We start from the raw sequence: 14,009 nt of genomic DNA, 5'->3' as shown, positions 1-14,009 counted from the left end.
TATCATACATGCCGGTAATGAACTGATGAGTTGGGAAAAGCCAGAAGCAAAAAAGTTATGGCCAATCCTTCCCCAGAGTGAGACACCTCTTTTGTCTAGGCCATCTCACAGGGGCAGTGCAGGACTGTTCCTCACAAAGGGCCTGAGCTTCAACTGGAGGAAGTAGGCATCATTCCCAAGATGTCAACGTAATCCACCTGAGGATCTGGCCCAGTAGATTTTCCTCAGATTTGCCCTGTCCTTCCACAGCCTCATAGGAGTCATTGTTTGGCAATATTGCCTGAGATTTATCCCAGCTGTTTCTGCTTTGAGTTTAATTCCATGCCTCTTAGTTCCTGGTACATTCCTGACCAATTCCTCTCTCTCTCTCTGCACACATTGAAGGAGACGTTTGTTAACAACTGTTCGCTTTTTTCCTAAGCAATCCAAAAGATAAATCACATCTTAAAAGGAGGACACATTTTTAACATGGGTCCATACAAAGCCCTGTTGTCCATACAGAAGGGAGTTGTAATTGGGCTGAACTTCCCAGAAACATCTCTGAGAGTGGTTGCCATGGCTTTGTCTCCTCACTGCACATGAGACAGCAGCTCCAAACAGACTGGGGGCAGCACATGCTACATGTCTGCGCAACGGGTAGTAGGAGCTGTGAGTGAGCCTGCACAGCCAGATGCATTGCACATGCTGTGGCTATCCTGGGCAGGCACAGTGCCTCCTAGCACCACTGCTTACGTGATGCCCACCCCATTAGAAGATTAGGATTGGAAGAGACCTCAGGAGGTCATCTAGTCCAACCCCTTGCTCAAAGCAGGACCAACACCAACTAAATCATCCCAGCCAGGGCTTTGTCAAGCCAGGGCCTTAAAAACCTCTAAGGATGGAGATTCCACCACCTCCCTAGGTTTCAGAGTAGCAGCCGTGTTAGTCTGTATCCGCAAAAAGAACAGGAGAACTTGTGGCACCTTAGAGACTAACAAATTTATTAGAGCATAAGCTTTTGTGGGCTACTGCCCACTTCTTCGGATGCATATGCATCCGAAGAAATGGGCAGTAGCTCTAATAAATTTGTTATTCTCTAAGGTGCCACAAGTACTCCTGTTCTTTTCACCTCCCTAGGTAACCCATTCCAGTGCTTCACCACCTTCCTAGTGAAACAGTGTTTCCTAATATCCAACCTAGACCTCCCGCACTGCAACTTGAGACCATTGCTCCTTGTTCTGTCATCTGCCACCACTGAGAACAGCTGAGCTTCATCCTCTTTGGAACCCCCCTTCAGGTAGTTGAAGGCTGCTATCAAATCCCCCCTCATTCTTCTCTTCTGGAGACTAAACAATCCCAGTTCCCTCAGCCTCTCCTCATAAGTCATGTGCTCCAGCTCCCTAATCATTAAAGGCAGGGCCTTTAAATCCTGATTTAAAGGGCCCAGGGCTAGGGCTGTGGTAGCAGCAGCTGGGAGCCCCAAGCCCTTTAAATCACTCCCTGAGCTCCCAGCTGCAGAGGTGGCTGGGAGTCCTGGAGTTCGGGGGTGATTTAAAGGGGGCGATTTAAAGGGCCCGGGGCTCTAGCTGCTTACCACAGTGGAGCCCCGGGCACTTTAAATTGCCGACGGAGCCCCGGGGCTCCAGCAGCAGGACCCGGGGCTCTGGCTGCCGCTACCCTCCAGGGCCCTTTAAATCATCTCCGGAGCCCTGCTGCTGGAGCCATGGGGTAGCAGCGGCAGGACTCGGGTGGCTATTTAAAGGGCAGCAGGAGCCCTGAACGCTTTCAATAGCCACCAGAGCCCTGCTGCTGCTACCCCAGGGCTCCAGCAGGCTCTGGGGGCTATTTAAAGGGCCCGGGGCTCCCACTGCCTCTACCGTCCCAGGCCCTTTAAATTGTCCCCGGAGCCTTGGGGTAGCGGCAGTCAGCATGGGGCAAGAGCAATGACTGCGGGCGGCTGTACTGGTGGAGGGTCCCACCGGAAAATGAAAGGGTCTGGGGGGGAAGGGCGGCCTGCTCTGGCAGTAGTGGAGGGGGAGCACTAGGACCCTGCGGGGGCAGTTAATGCAGGCAGGCAGCATGGAGCTTCAGGGGAGAGAGACAGTGGGATCCAGGGAAGTGCATGGGGGCAGCAAAGGGGGGCCGGGGCACACTCAGGGGAGGCGCGGGGAGGGCAGCAGGTGGGGCCAGGGGAGAGACCCGGCCCCAAACATTCGAGGAGCCGGGCCCCCGGACCCTCAGTATTGTTGGAACCAGGAGGAGGAGTCAGAGAGGGAGAGAATGCTCCGTTTTTCTTACCGGTCCTCCGTACCGGCCGTACCGGCTTACTTTCACCTCTGAGTGTATCTACCTCTCCCCCACAGCTTAGTGTCATCTGCGAACTTGCTGAGGGTGCAATTAATCCCATCATCCAGATCATTGATAAAGATGTTGAACAAAACCAGCCCCAGGACCGACCCCTGGGGCACTCAGCTTGATACTGGCTGCCAACTAGACATGAAGCCATTGATCACTACCCGTTGAGCCCGACGATCTAGCCAGCTTTCTATCCACCTTATAACCCATTCAGCCAGCCCATACTTCTTTAACTTGCTGGCAAGAATACTGTGGGAAATTGTATCAAAAGCTTTGCTAAAGTCAAGTTATATCACATCCACTGCTTTCCCCTCATCCACAGAGCCAGTTATCTCATCATAGAAGGTTGGTTCACCCCATTCCCCTACCTGCCCACACTGCTCTCCCTGCACAGGCCTCAATAGCTCCCTAAATGGGCACATTTTGCATCTTTCCTGTTGGAGTGCATCCCTTCAAGCACTTAGGAGCTCCAGGAGTGGGAGAGGGACTCCTGGGAAGCCTGCCCGAGTGAGGGATGGCATTAGAGAGCTCCGGACTTTGCGTTTGAGGAGCTCAGCATATTTGCTCTGTATTTATTTCATGCATTTCCAGGGCACCTCTTACAGTGTGTGCTGCAGCTCATGCTTCTTCTCCGTGGCCAGAGACCAGGCCCAGTTTAGATGAAGGCTTAAGCAATAAGCTCACTAAGATTGGGGCTTCAAAATCACTGCCTAGACTGTCAGACACTTGCTAGTCTCTACTGAAAATGGTGTTGGTTCCAAAGCTTTTTTGTCCTCCAGTCCCTGAGCTGAATGAATCTAGCCGCACTGTGCTTATTCACTCCAGTGAAACCACACTGGGAAAGCAGCTGTGTGAATGCCATCTCCAAGGGCTGCACAGTGGCACTGCAGAGAGATCTGGCCACCTACACATGCCAGTTCTTGTCACCCCGTTTTTCTTAATTTGTAGCTTCCTGCATTCTTCCCCCTCACTGACAGCTCCTGGAACAAGTGGGCTTTTATAGTGATTGGTAGGGCCCTACCATGAAAAACACTTTATGGATCATGAAACCTGGCATAAGTACTTTTTGTGTACTTTTACCCTATACTATGATCATAGAATCATAGAATATCAGGGCTGGAAGGGACCTCAGGAGGTCATCTAGTCCAACCCCTTGCTCAAAGCAGGACCAACCCCAACTAAATCATCCCAGCCAGGGCTTCGTCAAGCCTGACCTTAAAAACCTCTAAGAATTCAGATTCCACAACCTCCCTCGGAAACCCATTACAGTGCTAGTAACACCACCCTCTTAGTGAAAAAGTTTTTCCTAATATCCAACCTAGACCACCCCCACTGCAACTTGAGACCATTACTCCTTGTTCTATCATCTGGTACCACTGAGAACAGTCTAGATCCATCCTCTTTGAAACCCCCTTTCGGCCCCCTAATAATTTTTGTTGTTCTCCACTGGACTCTTTCCAATTTTTCCACATCCCTCTTGTAGTGTGGGGCCCAAAACTGGGCACGGTACTCCAAATGAGGCCTCACTAATGCCGACTAGAGGGGAATGATCACATCCCTCGATCTGCTGGCAATGCCCCTACTTATATCTACCACTCCTCCCAGTTTAGTGTCATCTGAGGATGCAGTCCACACCATCCTCCAGATCATTAATAATGGCACAGTGAGGCTAGATCCTTACTATACTATCTATACTATAAGGTAAAAGAATACAAAATTAAACAGTGTTTCTCACACTGGGGGTCCTGACCCAAAAGGGGGGTCACAAGCCTATTGTGGGAGGGTCACAATATTCCCACTTCTGCGCAGCTGCTAACGGTGTTGCTTACCTTCAAAGCTGGGTGGCTGAAGAGCGGCAGCTGCTGGCCGGGTGCCTAGCTCTGAAGGCAGCACCACTGCCAGCAGCAGCGCACAAGTAAGGGCAGTATGCTATGAACACATCCAGGAAATACGCTATTCATGTCACGACCAACCGTGAAAAATGTGTTATTTCTCTGCAATTTAAGTAGACCCCTAGTTCTGGAAGAACCTCAGAAGGCTCAGCAGTTTAGGTTAAGATTTGGGGAAGGACCCAGGAGTCTAGCTGTTTATCCAAAGCTACCCTAACCTCTGGTGGTTTCTTTATTCCACCCCCCTCTCAATAACCCCCGGACTTCAGCAGTTTAGCAGGAGCTTCAGATGAAGGTTGGGTGCTAGGGCAACTAGAATTCTTTGAGGGAGTCAACAAGTATGTGGACATGGATGATCCAGTGGATATAGCGTATTTAGATTTTCAGAAAGCTTTTGACAAGGTCCCTCACCAAAGGCTCTTAAATAAAGTAATCTGTCATGGAATAAGAGGGAAGGTCCTCTCATGGGTCAGCACATGGTGGCCGGTGACCCAGCCATTGGGGGAGGCTAGCCCCTGGCCCCTCCCCTTGTGCCCAAGGTCCCTTCCCTCCCCTTCTGCCCCCCTTCTTCTGCTCCCCTCTTTTCCCCCTCCCTCGCAGGAGCCCAGAGCACCCACACCGGGGTCCCTAGCCCCAGCTCCAGTGCTTCTGGCAACCGGGTGGCATGGCTGCAGCGCCCCCAGCCCTGGTCTGCCCAGTGGCAGCGCTCCCAACCTCAGTGCGCTGGTCAGCGCGGCCCCAGCACCAGCCGCCCTGAGTCCCTGCAGGAGGCAGGCCAGCCAGCCCTAGCCAGCCTGGGCCAGCCAGAGCAGAGCGCTGGGAAACGCAGGAGGAGCAGAACGCTGGGGGCAGAGCATAGGTGGGGCCACGCTAAGCTGTTTGGGGAAGCACAGCCTCCCTCTGCCTACGATACCCGCCACCCATGGATCAGAAACTTGTTAATAGGAAACAAAGGGTAGGAATAAATGGTCAATTTTCAGAATGGAGAGAGGTAAATAGTGGTGTCCCCCAGGGGTCTGTTCTGGGACCAGTCTATTCATTCGCAGATGATACCAAACTACTGAAGATAGTTAAGTCCGAAGAAGACTGCGAAGGGTTACAAAGGGATCTCACAAAACGGGGTCACTGAGCAAGAAAATGGCAGATGAAATGCAATGTTGATAAATACAAAATAATGTGCATTGGCAAACATAATCCCAACTAGACATATAAAATGATGGGGTCTAAATTAGCTGTTACCACTCAAGAAAGAGATCTTGGAGTCATTGTGGATAGTTCTCTGAAATCATCCACTCAATGTGCAGCGGCAGTCAAAAAAGCTAACAGAATGTTTGGACTCATTAGGAAAGGGATAGATAATAAGACAGAAAATATCATATTGCCTGTATATAAATCCATGGTACACCCACATCTGGAATATCACGTGCAGAACTGGTCGCCTCATCTCAAAAAAGATGTATTGGATTCGGAAAAGATACAGAAAAGGGCAACAAAAATGATTAGGGTATGGAACAGCTGCCATATGAGGAGAGATTAATAAGACTGGGACTTTTCAGCTTGGAAAAGAGACAACTCAGAGGGGATATGATAGAGGTCTATAAGATCATGACTGGTGTGGAGAAAATAAATAAGGAAGTGTTATTTACTGCTTCTCGTAACACAAGAACCAGGGGTCTCCAAATGAAATTAATAAGCAGCAGGTTTAAAACAAACAAAAGGAAGTATTTCTTCACACAACGCACAGTCAACCTGTAGAACTCCTTGCCCAATGATGTTGTGAAGACTATAACAGGGTTCAAAAAAGAACTAGATAAATTCATGGGGGATATGTCCATCAATGGCTATTAGCCAGGATGGGCAGGGATGGTGTCCCTAGCCTCTGTTTGCCAGAAGCTGGGAATGGGTAACGGGGGTTGGATCAGTTGATGATTATCTGTTCCATTCATCCCCTCTGGGTAAGGTGACCATATTTCCCAAAGAGAAAATGGGACACCCCCAGCTGCTCGGGCTGTCAACCATCCTGGAACCTTGCCTCCCCCCATGCTGGAATGCCTCCTTTTGAAAAAAACGTCAGGATGGCTGGGACAGGGCTTAAAAAAGAGATTGTCCCGGACAAAATATGGTCACCCTACTTCTGAAGCATCTGGGATTGGCCACTGTTAGAAGACAGGATATTGGGCTAGATGTTCTTATGGGACAAAGGCCAATATTTCCGAAAAGGTTCCTGGCTGTTACTTTCCTGGATGACACTCTTCCCTGGTGTAACCACGCAAAGGAGCATGGAGTTAGAGCAGAGCTGAATTTGCTGTACGTGTACTGAAGCCTAGGCAGACTCAGTGTGAAGCCAACATGAGCAGAGGAATTTGTAGTGATCAGGATTTTATCTGTCTATTACCTATGTCAGGTATTTATAGGGCACCAGTCACCACAGCATCTGGGCACAGAAAGGTGAAGGGATAACCCTAGGTAACTGTTACTATGGTTAGATTAGATTGACAACATATTTGTAATGAGAGCTCTGCCAGTAATCAGTAATGTGTTTTGCAGACAAAGTCCCTTTTGATTATCACTAGCCAAGTGTCACTTGCAACTTACTCTTCCACATGCAACAAAAGTGACCCTGGGTCATGACAGAAAGAAGCCGAGTGGCTTTTATTGCCTGCCTTTGGCATGCGGCTGGCCTGCTTTCCCTCCCTGGAGCATTAGTGACCAGTGCAAACCCAAACACCCCTCCAGTACAAATGCCAGACCCCCAGGCACACTCCTCCTGGGGAGCTTACCCGCCAGAGTGCAGTGTGAAATCCTCCCCTGCTGACCCAGTGGAATGCTAGGCACGTGCCCAGACATGTATACTGTATACGCATTCCCTGCATTCCTGCGAGATTGTGAACATATGGCCACCATCCTCCCCGGGAAGCATTGTGATGGGCTGGGGTGCAGGGGAGCACACACATTCCTGTATGTGCTGCACTTTTTTGGGATTCAGCAGGACTGTGGCACAACGTGGCACTATAAAGTCTTGCAATTCCTTCCCTGAGTTAAAGGAACACCCCGCATGGGGTTTGAATTGTGGGGACTATTTCCCTGTGATTGGATCAGTGGCCAGTTCACAATGGGTTTTCCACAGAAAAGTAAATGTAGCAACAAATCCCCTGCCAGTCTATAGCAATGTTCAGCTGAGGACCTCAAAAGTACTTTCAGGATCTCAATAATTTCTTCCTGTCAATGGGAACCAGCCTTCAGTGAGATTTACTGCCCTGCCTGTAACTGAATTCCCTTAGGTGGTGATTTCTCTCTGGACAGGCTTTTGCAGCACCTCGGAAGGTTCCTTCAGACAGACAACCTGAAGGGAGAACAGCCCAGTGCCTCTCAAATGTCTCCTGATGTCAAAGCGAGGCTGGCTAATGCCTTAGCACAGCACAGCTTTATGTCGGGGTGTTCTCTACAAACAGAGAAAGAGGAGAAATGAGCATATCTATGGGGATTCGGGGGAGTGCTAGCTCTAGGGGACTGAACCGTGGCAAAACTCCCATTGACTTCAGCAGGAGCCAGACTAGACCCAATGAGAAATGGAGACAGTGAAATGGTATGGGGTGTGTCTACATTGCAGGGGGTGATGTACCAAGCTAGCTTTGATTTAGCTAGCTCCACTAACAACCGCAGTCAAGCCATGGCAGCAAGTGCTGTATAACTTTGCCCAGGACCCTGGTGGCTAGCCAGTGCTGCTGGGACTTCACTGCTATTGTTATCTGAATTAGCTAGATCAAAGCTAGTGTGGTTATGACTACATGTGCACCTCTGATTGCAGGGTAGACATAACGTTAGAGTAGCTGCAGTGAAATTGGCTGAACGTTCAGTGCATGCCTCGAGGCGCCTGGACCATTTGCAAAATCAAATACATTCAAATATTTGTGTTGGCAGGAATTGTTGGTTTTTCATTACTTTGAAAAGTTGGGGAAAACCAAGCGAGTGGCTACCAGCAGTGATTACAGAAGCAGTGATGTCTACTGGTTTGAGCAGAGGACGGGGGAGCCAAAATTCCTGGGTTCTAGTCCCAGCTCTGCCACTGAATCACTGTATGACGTGGAGCGAGTCTCTCTCGCCCAGCGTGTCAGATGGGTCTAATAATGTAGCCACCATTTGGGAGTGTGGTGAGGCCGAATGGATGAGTGTTTGGAAAGGGCTTTGGGACCCAAGAGTAACAGACATCTAGACATGGAAAGCAGCATTAGGTGCAATGCTCTTAAGCAGCTAGTGCAGCACTTGTGAAAGTACTGGGGCACACACAGCTTGAGTTCTGCAATATTCATTCCTGAATGTGACTTTACTTTAAATATTGGAGAGTCTGTCTGGGAGCCATAGAGCAACCATTGCTGACTGTCATGATGTTATTGCAAGTCACATGGTATTTGGGGTTTTCTTAAAGCCCCAGTTCCTGGAGTCGGGTCATTTGTGAAACTCTCGGCTATTTTTAAATTATGATTGTTGTCCCTCATGATTGCAGAGAAAAGCTGGAAAACATGGTTCCTAAAGGCTCAAAAACCAAAAGGCAAAGAAAAAGACGAACACCCGGAGGCTGAAAGAGAGCTGGCTGCAGACATGCCATCTGAACCAGCTGGAGCCTTTCTTGCTGTGGCTGCCTGACAAAGGGTCAGGGTGCATTTCTACACTATGAGGCAGTTTTGACCCACAGTTACTCCCATATAACAGCAAAGGCAGTTCCACAGGAGGAACTGAGAGCAGAACTGGCATTTCCAGGCAAGCTGGGATAAAGAGTAACATGACACACGTGCGGCACTGGACAGAGAAGCCAACTTTGCAGAGGCTATTCTCATATTTGTGGAAGTTTTGGCAAATGTATCTAATTGCACTGAGGAGATGGCAAAGCAATCCTGCCCCTGCCATCTCAGGGACAGAACCACCAGCTTTCGTGCAGGTTCCTGTTGCACCCAATTCCCTTCCCTTTCATGTGTGCACATGTCATGAGGTGAGCTGCAGAGTGGACAGAGGTAACCCACAGGGAGCTCATTTTCCACAACCAGCCACCAACCGCAAATGATCAATGTGACAAAGCAGCCAAGCCAGACCAGTATGTGCTGGCCTGCATCCTGCAGCAGATGCCAAGGTCCTGGCAATGCAACCCAAAGCTGGCCCCAGGGGCCTGGAGGAGTGGTGTTTCCCACACAATGGGTCCTCAGCCCCCTTGTTCAGACTGTGAGAAGGGAAGAGTGTGCTGTGTGGAGAGTCACTAGTAGGTGAATGGCTGTAGTGTCAGTCATTTCCAGAAGCCCTGAATACATCTGGCAGAGATGATCATGAGCACATGGTAATATACTGATCCCCGACAGCTCCCTGCTTTCTGGCTATCTGACTGGTGCTGTTGGTTTCAGATGCCAGAGCTGCCCAGTTCTCCACAGTTTAGTCCTTTGTACAGGTCTGCTGGGAACCCTGACCAGTTTAGTGTTTCTCTGGCTCCTGGCTCATTGTGGGGTGGGCTGCACATGGAATCAGAGAGCAATCTGGGTGCATTCAGAAATAGCTGTGGCATTAAAGGCTTCATGATCCCCTTCTTTTCCACGGCTCCTCTACTCATGCAGATTCCTGGGGGCCCACAGGGCTAAGCCAATACCTTTTTGCCTTTTCTATTTTGAATAATTCTCAGTGTTCTTGTTTAAGTGCTTTGAGTGTGCAGTTAGTTCACTGTGTGGATGACTTGGAGCTCCCGGGGGTTCACTCACATTGGTCACAGGGGTCAGAGAGCAAGGCAGGGGGAGGGAGATGCATTTTTGCGATTCCTGACTCTCCAGTGTATGACCTTCAGATGTCATCTGAGCCTACCTGAAACAGCCAGACATTTCTTTCTGACACCCAAATCATGGCCTAAGCCAATCCTTTTAGCGCAGCACTTTTATTTCCTACATAAACATGGCTAACAAAGAGTTTAATCACCAGGAACAGTCAGCAGTAGATGTACTTTTTGGCAAACCATGTCATGAATGCTTTGTCACAGTGAGAACTGGCTCTGAGAGATGCCCTGCTGGAATTCACTATGCCAAGGTGGCTCACTGGGTAGCAGAAATTACAAAGTAATTAATTTTCTTTCAGCACAGAGGGACAACGAGGAGCCCTTCAGTGAGAGCACGGCTGGGGTTTATGGCCTTTGCAATTCTTGCTACGTTTAGAACTAGAGCAGGGCAAATAATGTTTTTTTCGGTTCACTGGAAATTCCAAAAAATAGGGAGGAAGAAATAGTCTCAGGTTGAACTGAAACCAAAGTTTTTAGAAATTTTTGATGAATCTAAAGTTTTAAAAAATTCATTGCGAGTCAAACAAAACATTTTGTTCAACTCAAAGCGAAACGTTTCATTTAGAGGTGAGCATTTTAAAAAGTTTTTTATTTTAAAAATGTTAAATTTAAGGACATTTTGAAACAAAAAGTCATTTCAAATAGAAAAATTTTGTTTAAAAAAATGAAATGTTTTGAATTTGGGGAAATTTTTTTTAGGTTTCTTTTTTATCAAAACAATAGGGTAAAATCTCACAAATTTCACAGAATGGTCTGGTGATGCCGAATCTGCATTTTTCACTGGGAAAAAATTTCGTTCAACAAGTTTTGCACAGCTCTACCCAGAACCTGTAGTGCTGGCTCCCAGGACACAAACTATTTCACGACAGCTTACGGAGCTGGTTCGGTGCTTGGACATAGATAGTCAGCATCAGGGTGGGACTGGCAATCATCTGATATTCTCTTACCTCCACCAGAGCCGCAGTTGGGGGACAGCTGCCCATTGGAGCACGTGCACATATTCGGCCGCGAACAAAACCCATCGCCACAAGAGTTCCGGCAAATTGCTGGAGAGAGACAAGCAGAAACTGAACAGTGTTGCCCTGTGGTGCCATGCACTATGGCCTGCTGTCAGAGTTTCCAAGGCCTTCTGTGAGCATCTAGTCTGACCTCCTGCAATACACAGGCCAGAGACCTGCCTCCCAAATCCCTAGAAACACAGCCAATGCCCTTAGCTTCCAGCAAAGGCCTGACCTGGGGTATCTGGGCTATTGGTGCTATGGCATGAACTAGGGTTGCCAACTTTCTAATCGCACAAAACCGAACACCCCTGACCCGCCCCTGTCCCGCCCCTTCCCCAAGGCCCTGTCCCTGCCATGCCCTTCTCTGGGGCCTGAACCCCCCTCGCTCCATCCCCCCTCCCTCCGCTGCTCGCTCTCCCCCACCCTCACTCACTTTCACCGGGATGGTTCAACCAGGGGGTTGGGGTGCAGGATGGGGGTGAGAGCTCTGGCTTGGGGTGCAAGCTCACAGGTGGGGCCATGAATTAGGGGGTTGGGATGTGGGAGGGGGCTCGGGACTGAGGCAGGAGGTTGGGGTATTGGGGGGGGTAAGGGGTGCAGGCTCCAGGAGGGAGTTTGGGAGCAGGAGGGGACGCCGGGCTAGGGTAGGGGGTTGGGGTGAGGGAAGGGGTTCAGGGTGCGGGGTCCTGGTGACACTTACCGTGGCTCCCAGGAAGCGGCCACCAGGTCCTTGCAGCCCCATGGTTCATGGGCGGCCAGGGAGGCTCCGTGTGCTGCCCTTGTGCCCACAGGCACCGCCCCCACAGCTTCCACTGATCATGGTTTCCAGCCAATGGGAGCTGCGGAACCAGCCCTCAGGGTGGAGGCAGCGCGCAGAGCCTCCCTGGCCGCCCTGCACCTAGGGGCCTCAAGGACCTGGCGGCCACTTTTAAGAGCTGCACGGAGCCAGGGCAGGCAGGGAGCCTGCCTTAGCCCTGGGCCCCACTGCGCTGCCAGCTGGACTTTTAACAGCCCGGTCAGCAGTGCCGACTGGAGCAGCCAGGGTCCCTTTTCAATCAGAGGTACCAGTCGAAAACCAGACACCTGGCAACCCTAGCGTGAACCTGCTCACAGTGAGGATTAATATTCCTCTAAAGAAGATTAAAGCTTCCATGGCTGCTGGAAATTGCTGAGCAGCACATGGGAACACCAGCCTGAGCAGAACAGCAGCTGGAAAGGTTGCACTAGCCCCCTAGGGCTGACAACCTTCCTGGGGATGCACTCCGACCGAGGGGTGAGGGGGCACGATGTTTCCTCTGGACCTAATCCTCCCAAGTCTTGTCCTCGCATAGTTCCCCCCTCCCAGTGATGGTTGGGACTGAAGACACACACAGCACCAGTTCTGCTGGTTTCAGGTGTTTGTCAAAGACTATTGTGGTGACAATTTGCCTTGGGCCAAGTTTAAAAGTGTTGTCAAGTTTTCTGTCTTTCCTGTGAAAATTTCAGATCCCTGGGGGGTGGAGGAGCGTGTATGTGTAACTGAGACCTCCTTCATCTGTGAGACCGTGGATTAGATCTTAGGCCTTGGCTACACTTGCGGATTCACAGCGCTGCCGTGGCAGCGCTGAAGTGCGAGTGTAGTCGCGCCGGCAGCGCTGCAAGTACTCCACCTCTCCGAGGGGAATAGCTTGCAGCGCTGTACGTACTCCACCTCTCCGAGGGGAATAGCTCGCAGCGCTGTATGTACTCCACCTCTCCGAGGGGAGTAGCTTGCAGCGCTGTATGTACTCCACCTCTCCGAGGGGAGTAGCTTGCAGCGCTGTATGTGCTCCACCTCTCCGAGGGGAATAGCTCGCAGCGCTGTATGTACTCCACCTCTCCGAGGGGAATAGCTTGCAGCGCTGTATGTACTCCACCTCTCCGAGGGGAACAGCTCGCAGCGCTGTATGTACTCCACCTCTCCGAGGGGAATAGCTTGCAGTGCTGCGAGGGAGCTCTCTCAGTGCTGTATGTCCTCCACCTCGCCGAGGGGAATAGCTTGCAGTGCTGCGAGGGAGCTCTCTCAGTGCTGTATGTCCTCCACCTCGCCGAGGGGAATAGCTTGCAGTGCTGCGAGAGAGCTCTCTCAGTGCTGTATGTGCTCCACCTCTCCAAGGGGAATAGCTTGCAGTGCTGCGAGAGAGCTCTCTCAGTGCTGTATGTCCTCCACCTCGCCGAGGGGAATAGCTCGCAGCGCTGTATGTACTCCACCTCTCCGAGGGGAATAGCTCGCAGCGCTGTATGTGCTCCACCTCTCCGAGGGGAATAGCGTGCAGCGCTGCAGGCACTGATTACACGGGCGCTTTACAGCGCTGCACTCGCTGCGCTCGGGGGGGTGCAAGTGCAGCGCTGTGAATTGCCAGTGCAGCCAAGGCCATAGAGTCACAGAATCATAAATTCCAAGGCCAGGAGGGATCATCGTGATCATCTGCTTTGAACTCTTGTATCACACATGGCAGAGAACTGCCCCAGAATAACTTCTAGAGCAGATCGTTTAGAAACACATCCAGTCATGATTTACAAATTGTCAGTGATGGAGAATCCACCGCGACCCTTGGTAAATTGTTCCAGTGGTTAATTACCCTCCCTGTTAAAACTTTACACCTGAATTTGCCTAACTTCAACTTCCACCCTTTGGCTCATGTTAGACTTTTCCCTGCTACACTGCAGAGCCCATTATTCAATAATTGTTCCCCCTGTAGATACTTATAGACTGTAATCATCACCCCTGAAATCTTCCCTTTGTTAAGATGATAAATTGAGTTGTTTGAGTATATCACCAGAAGGCAGTTTTCTAATCCTTTAGCCATTCTCGGGTCTCTCCTCTGAACCCTCTCCAATTTATCAGCATCCTTCTTGAATTATGGACACCAGTGCCAAACACAGAAGTAAATTAACCTCTCTTCTCCGACTGGAGATTCCCCTGTTTATGCATCTCAGGCATTAGTTTTCTTGGCCACA

At 50.3% G+C, this 14,009-nt stretch overlaps 1 protein-coding gene across 3 annotated transcripts in view; it reads right to left on the bottom strand.

Moving 5' to 3' along the window:
• The window catches only part of FBN3 (fibrillin 3), a 268,187-nt gene that overhangs the window by 208,673 nt on the left and 45,505 nt on the right, over window positions 1–14,009 (bottom strand). For all 3 annotated transcript variants that reach the window (XM_054013785.1, XM_054013787.1, XM_054013786.1), the window contains exon 4: window positions 10,977–11,075. In XM_054013785.1, coding sequence (XP_053869760.1) covers window positions 10,977–11,075 — 99 coding nt within the window. The remainder of the gene's footprint in view (window positions 1–10,976; window positions 11,076–14,009) is intronic.

The sequence above is a fragment of the Malaclemys terrapin genome, chromosome 24 (genome assembly GCF_027887155.1).
Source record: "Malaclemys terrapin pileata isolate rMalTer1 chromosome 24, rMalTer1.hap1, whole genome shotgun sequence".
Classification (NCBI taxonomy): Eukaryota; Metazoa; Chordata; order Testudines; family Emydidae; genus Malaclemys; species Malaclemys terrapin.
Note: the sequence above shows the minus strand (reverse complement) of the source record. Positions and strands in the feature narration are given on the sequence as shown.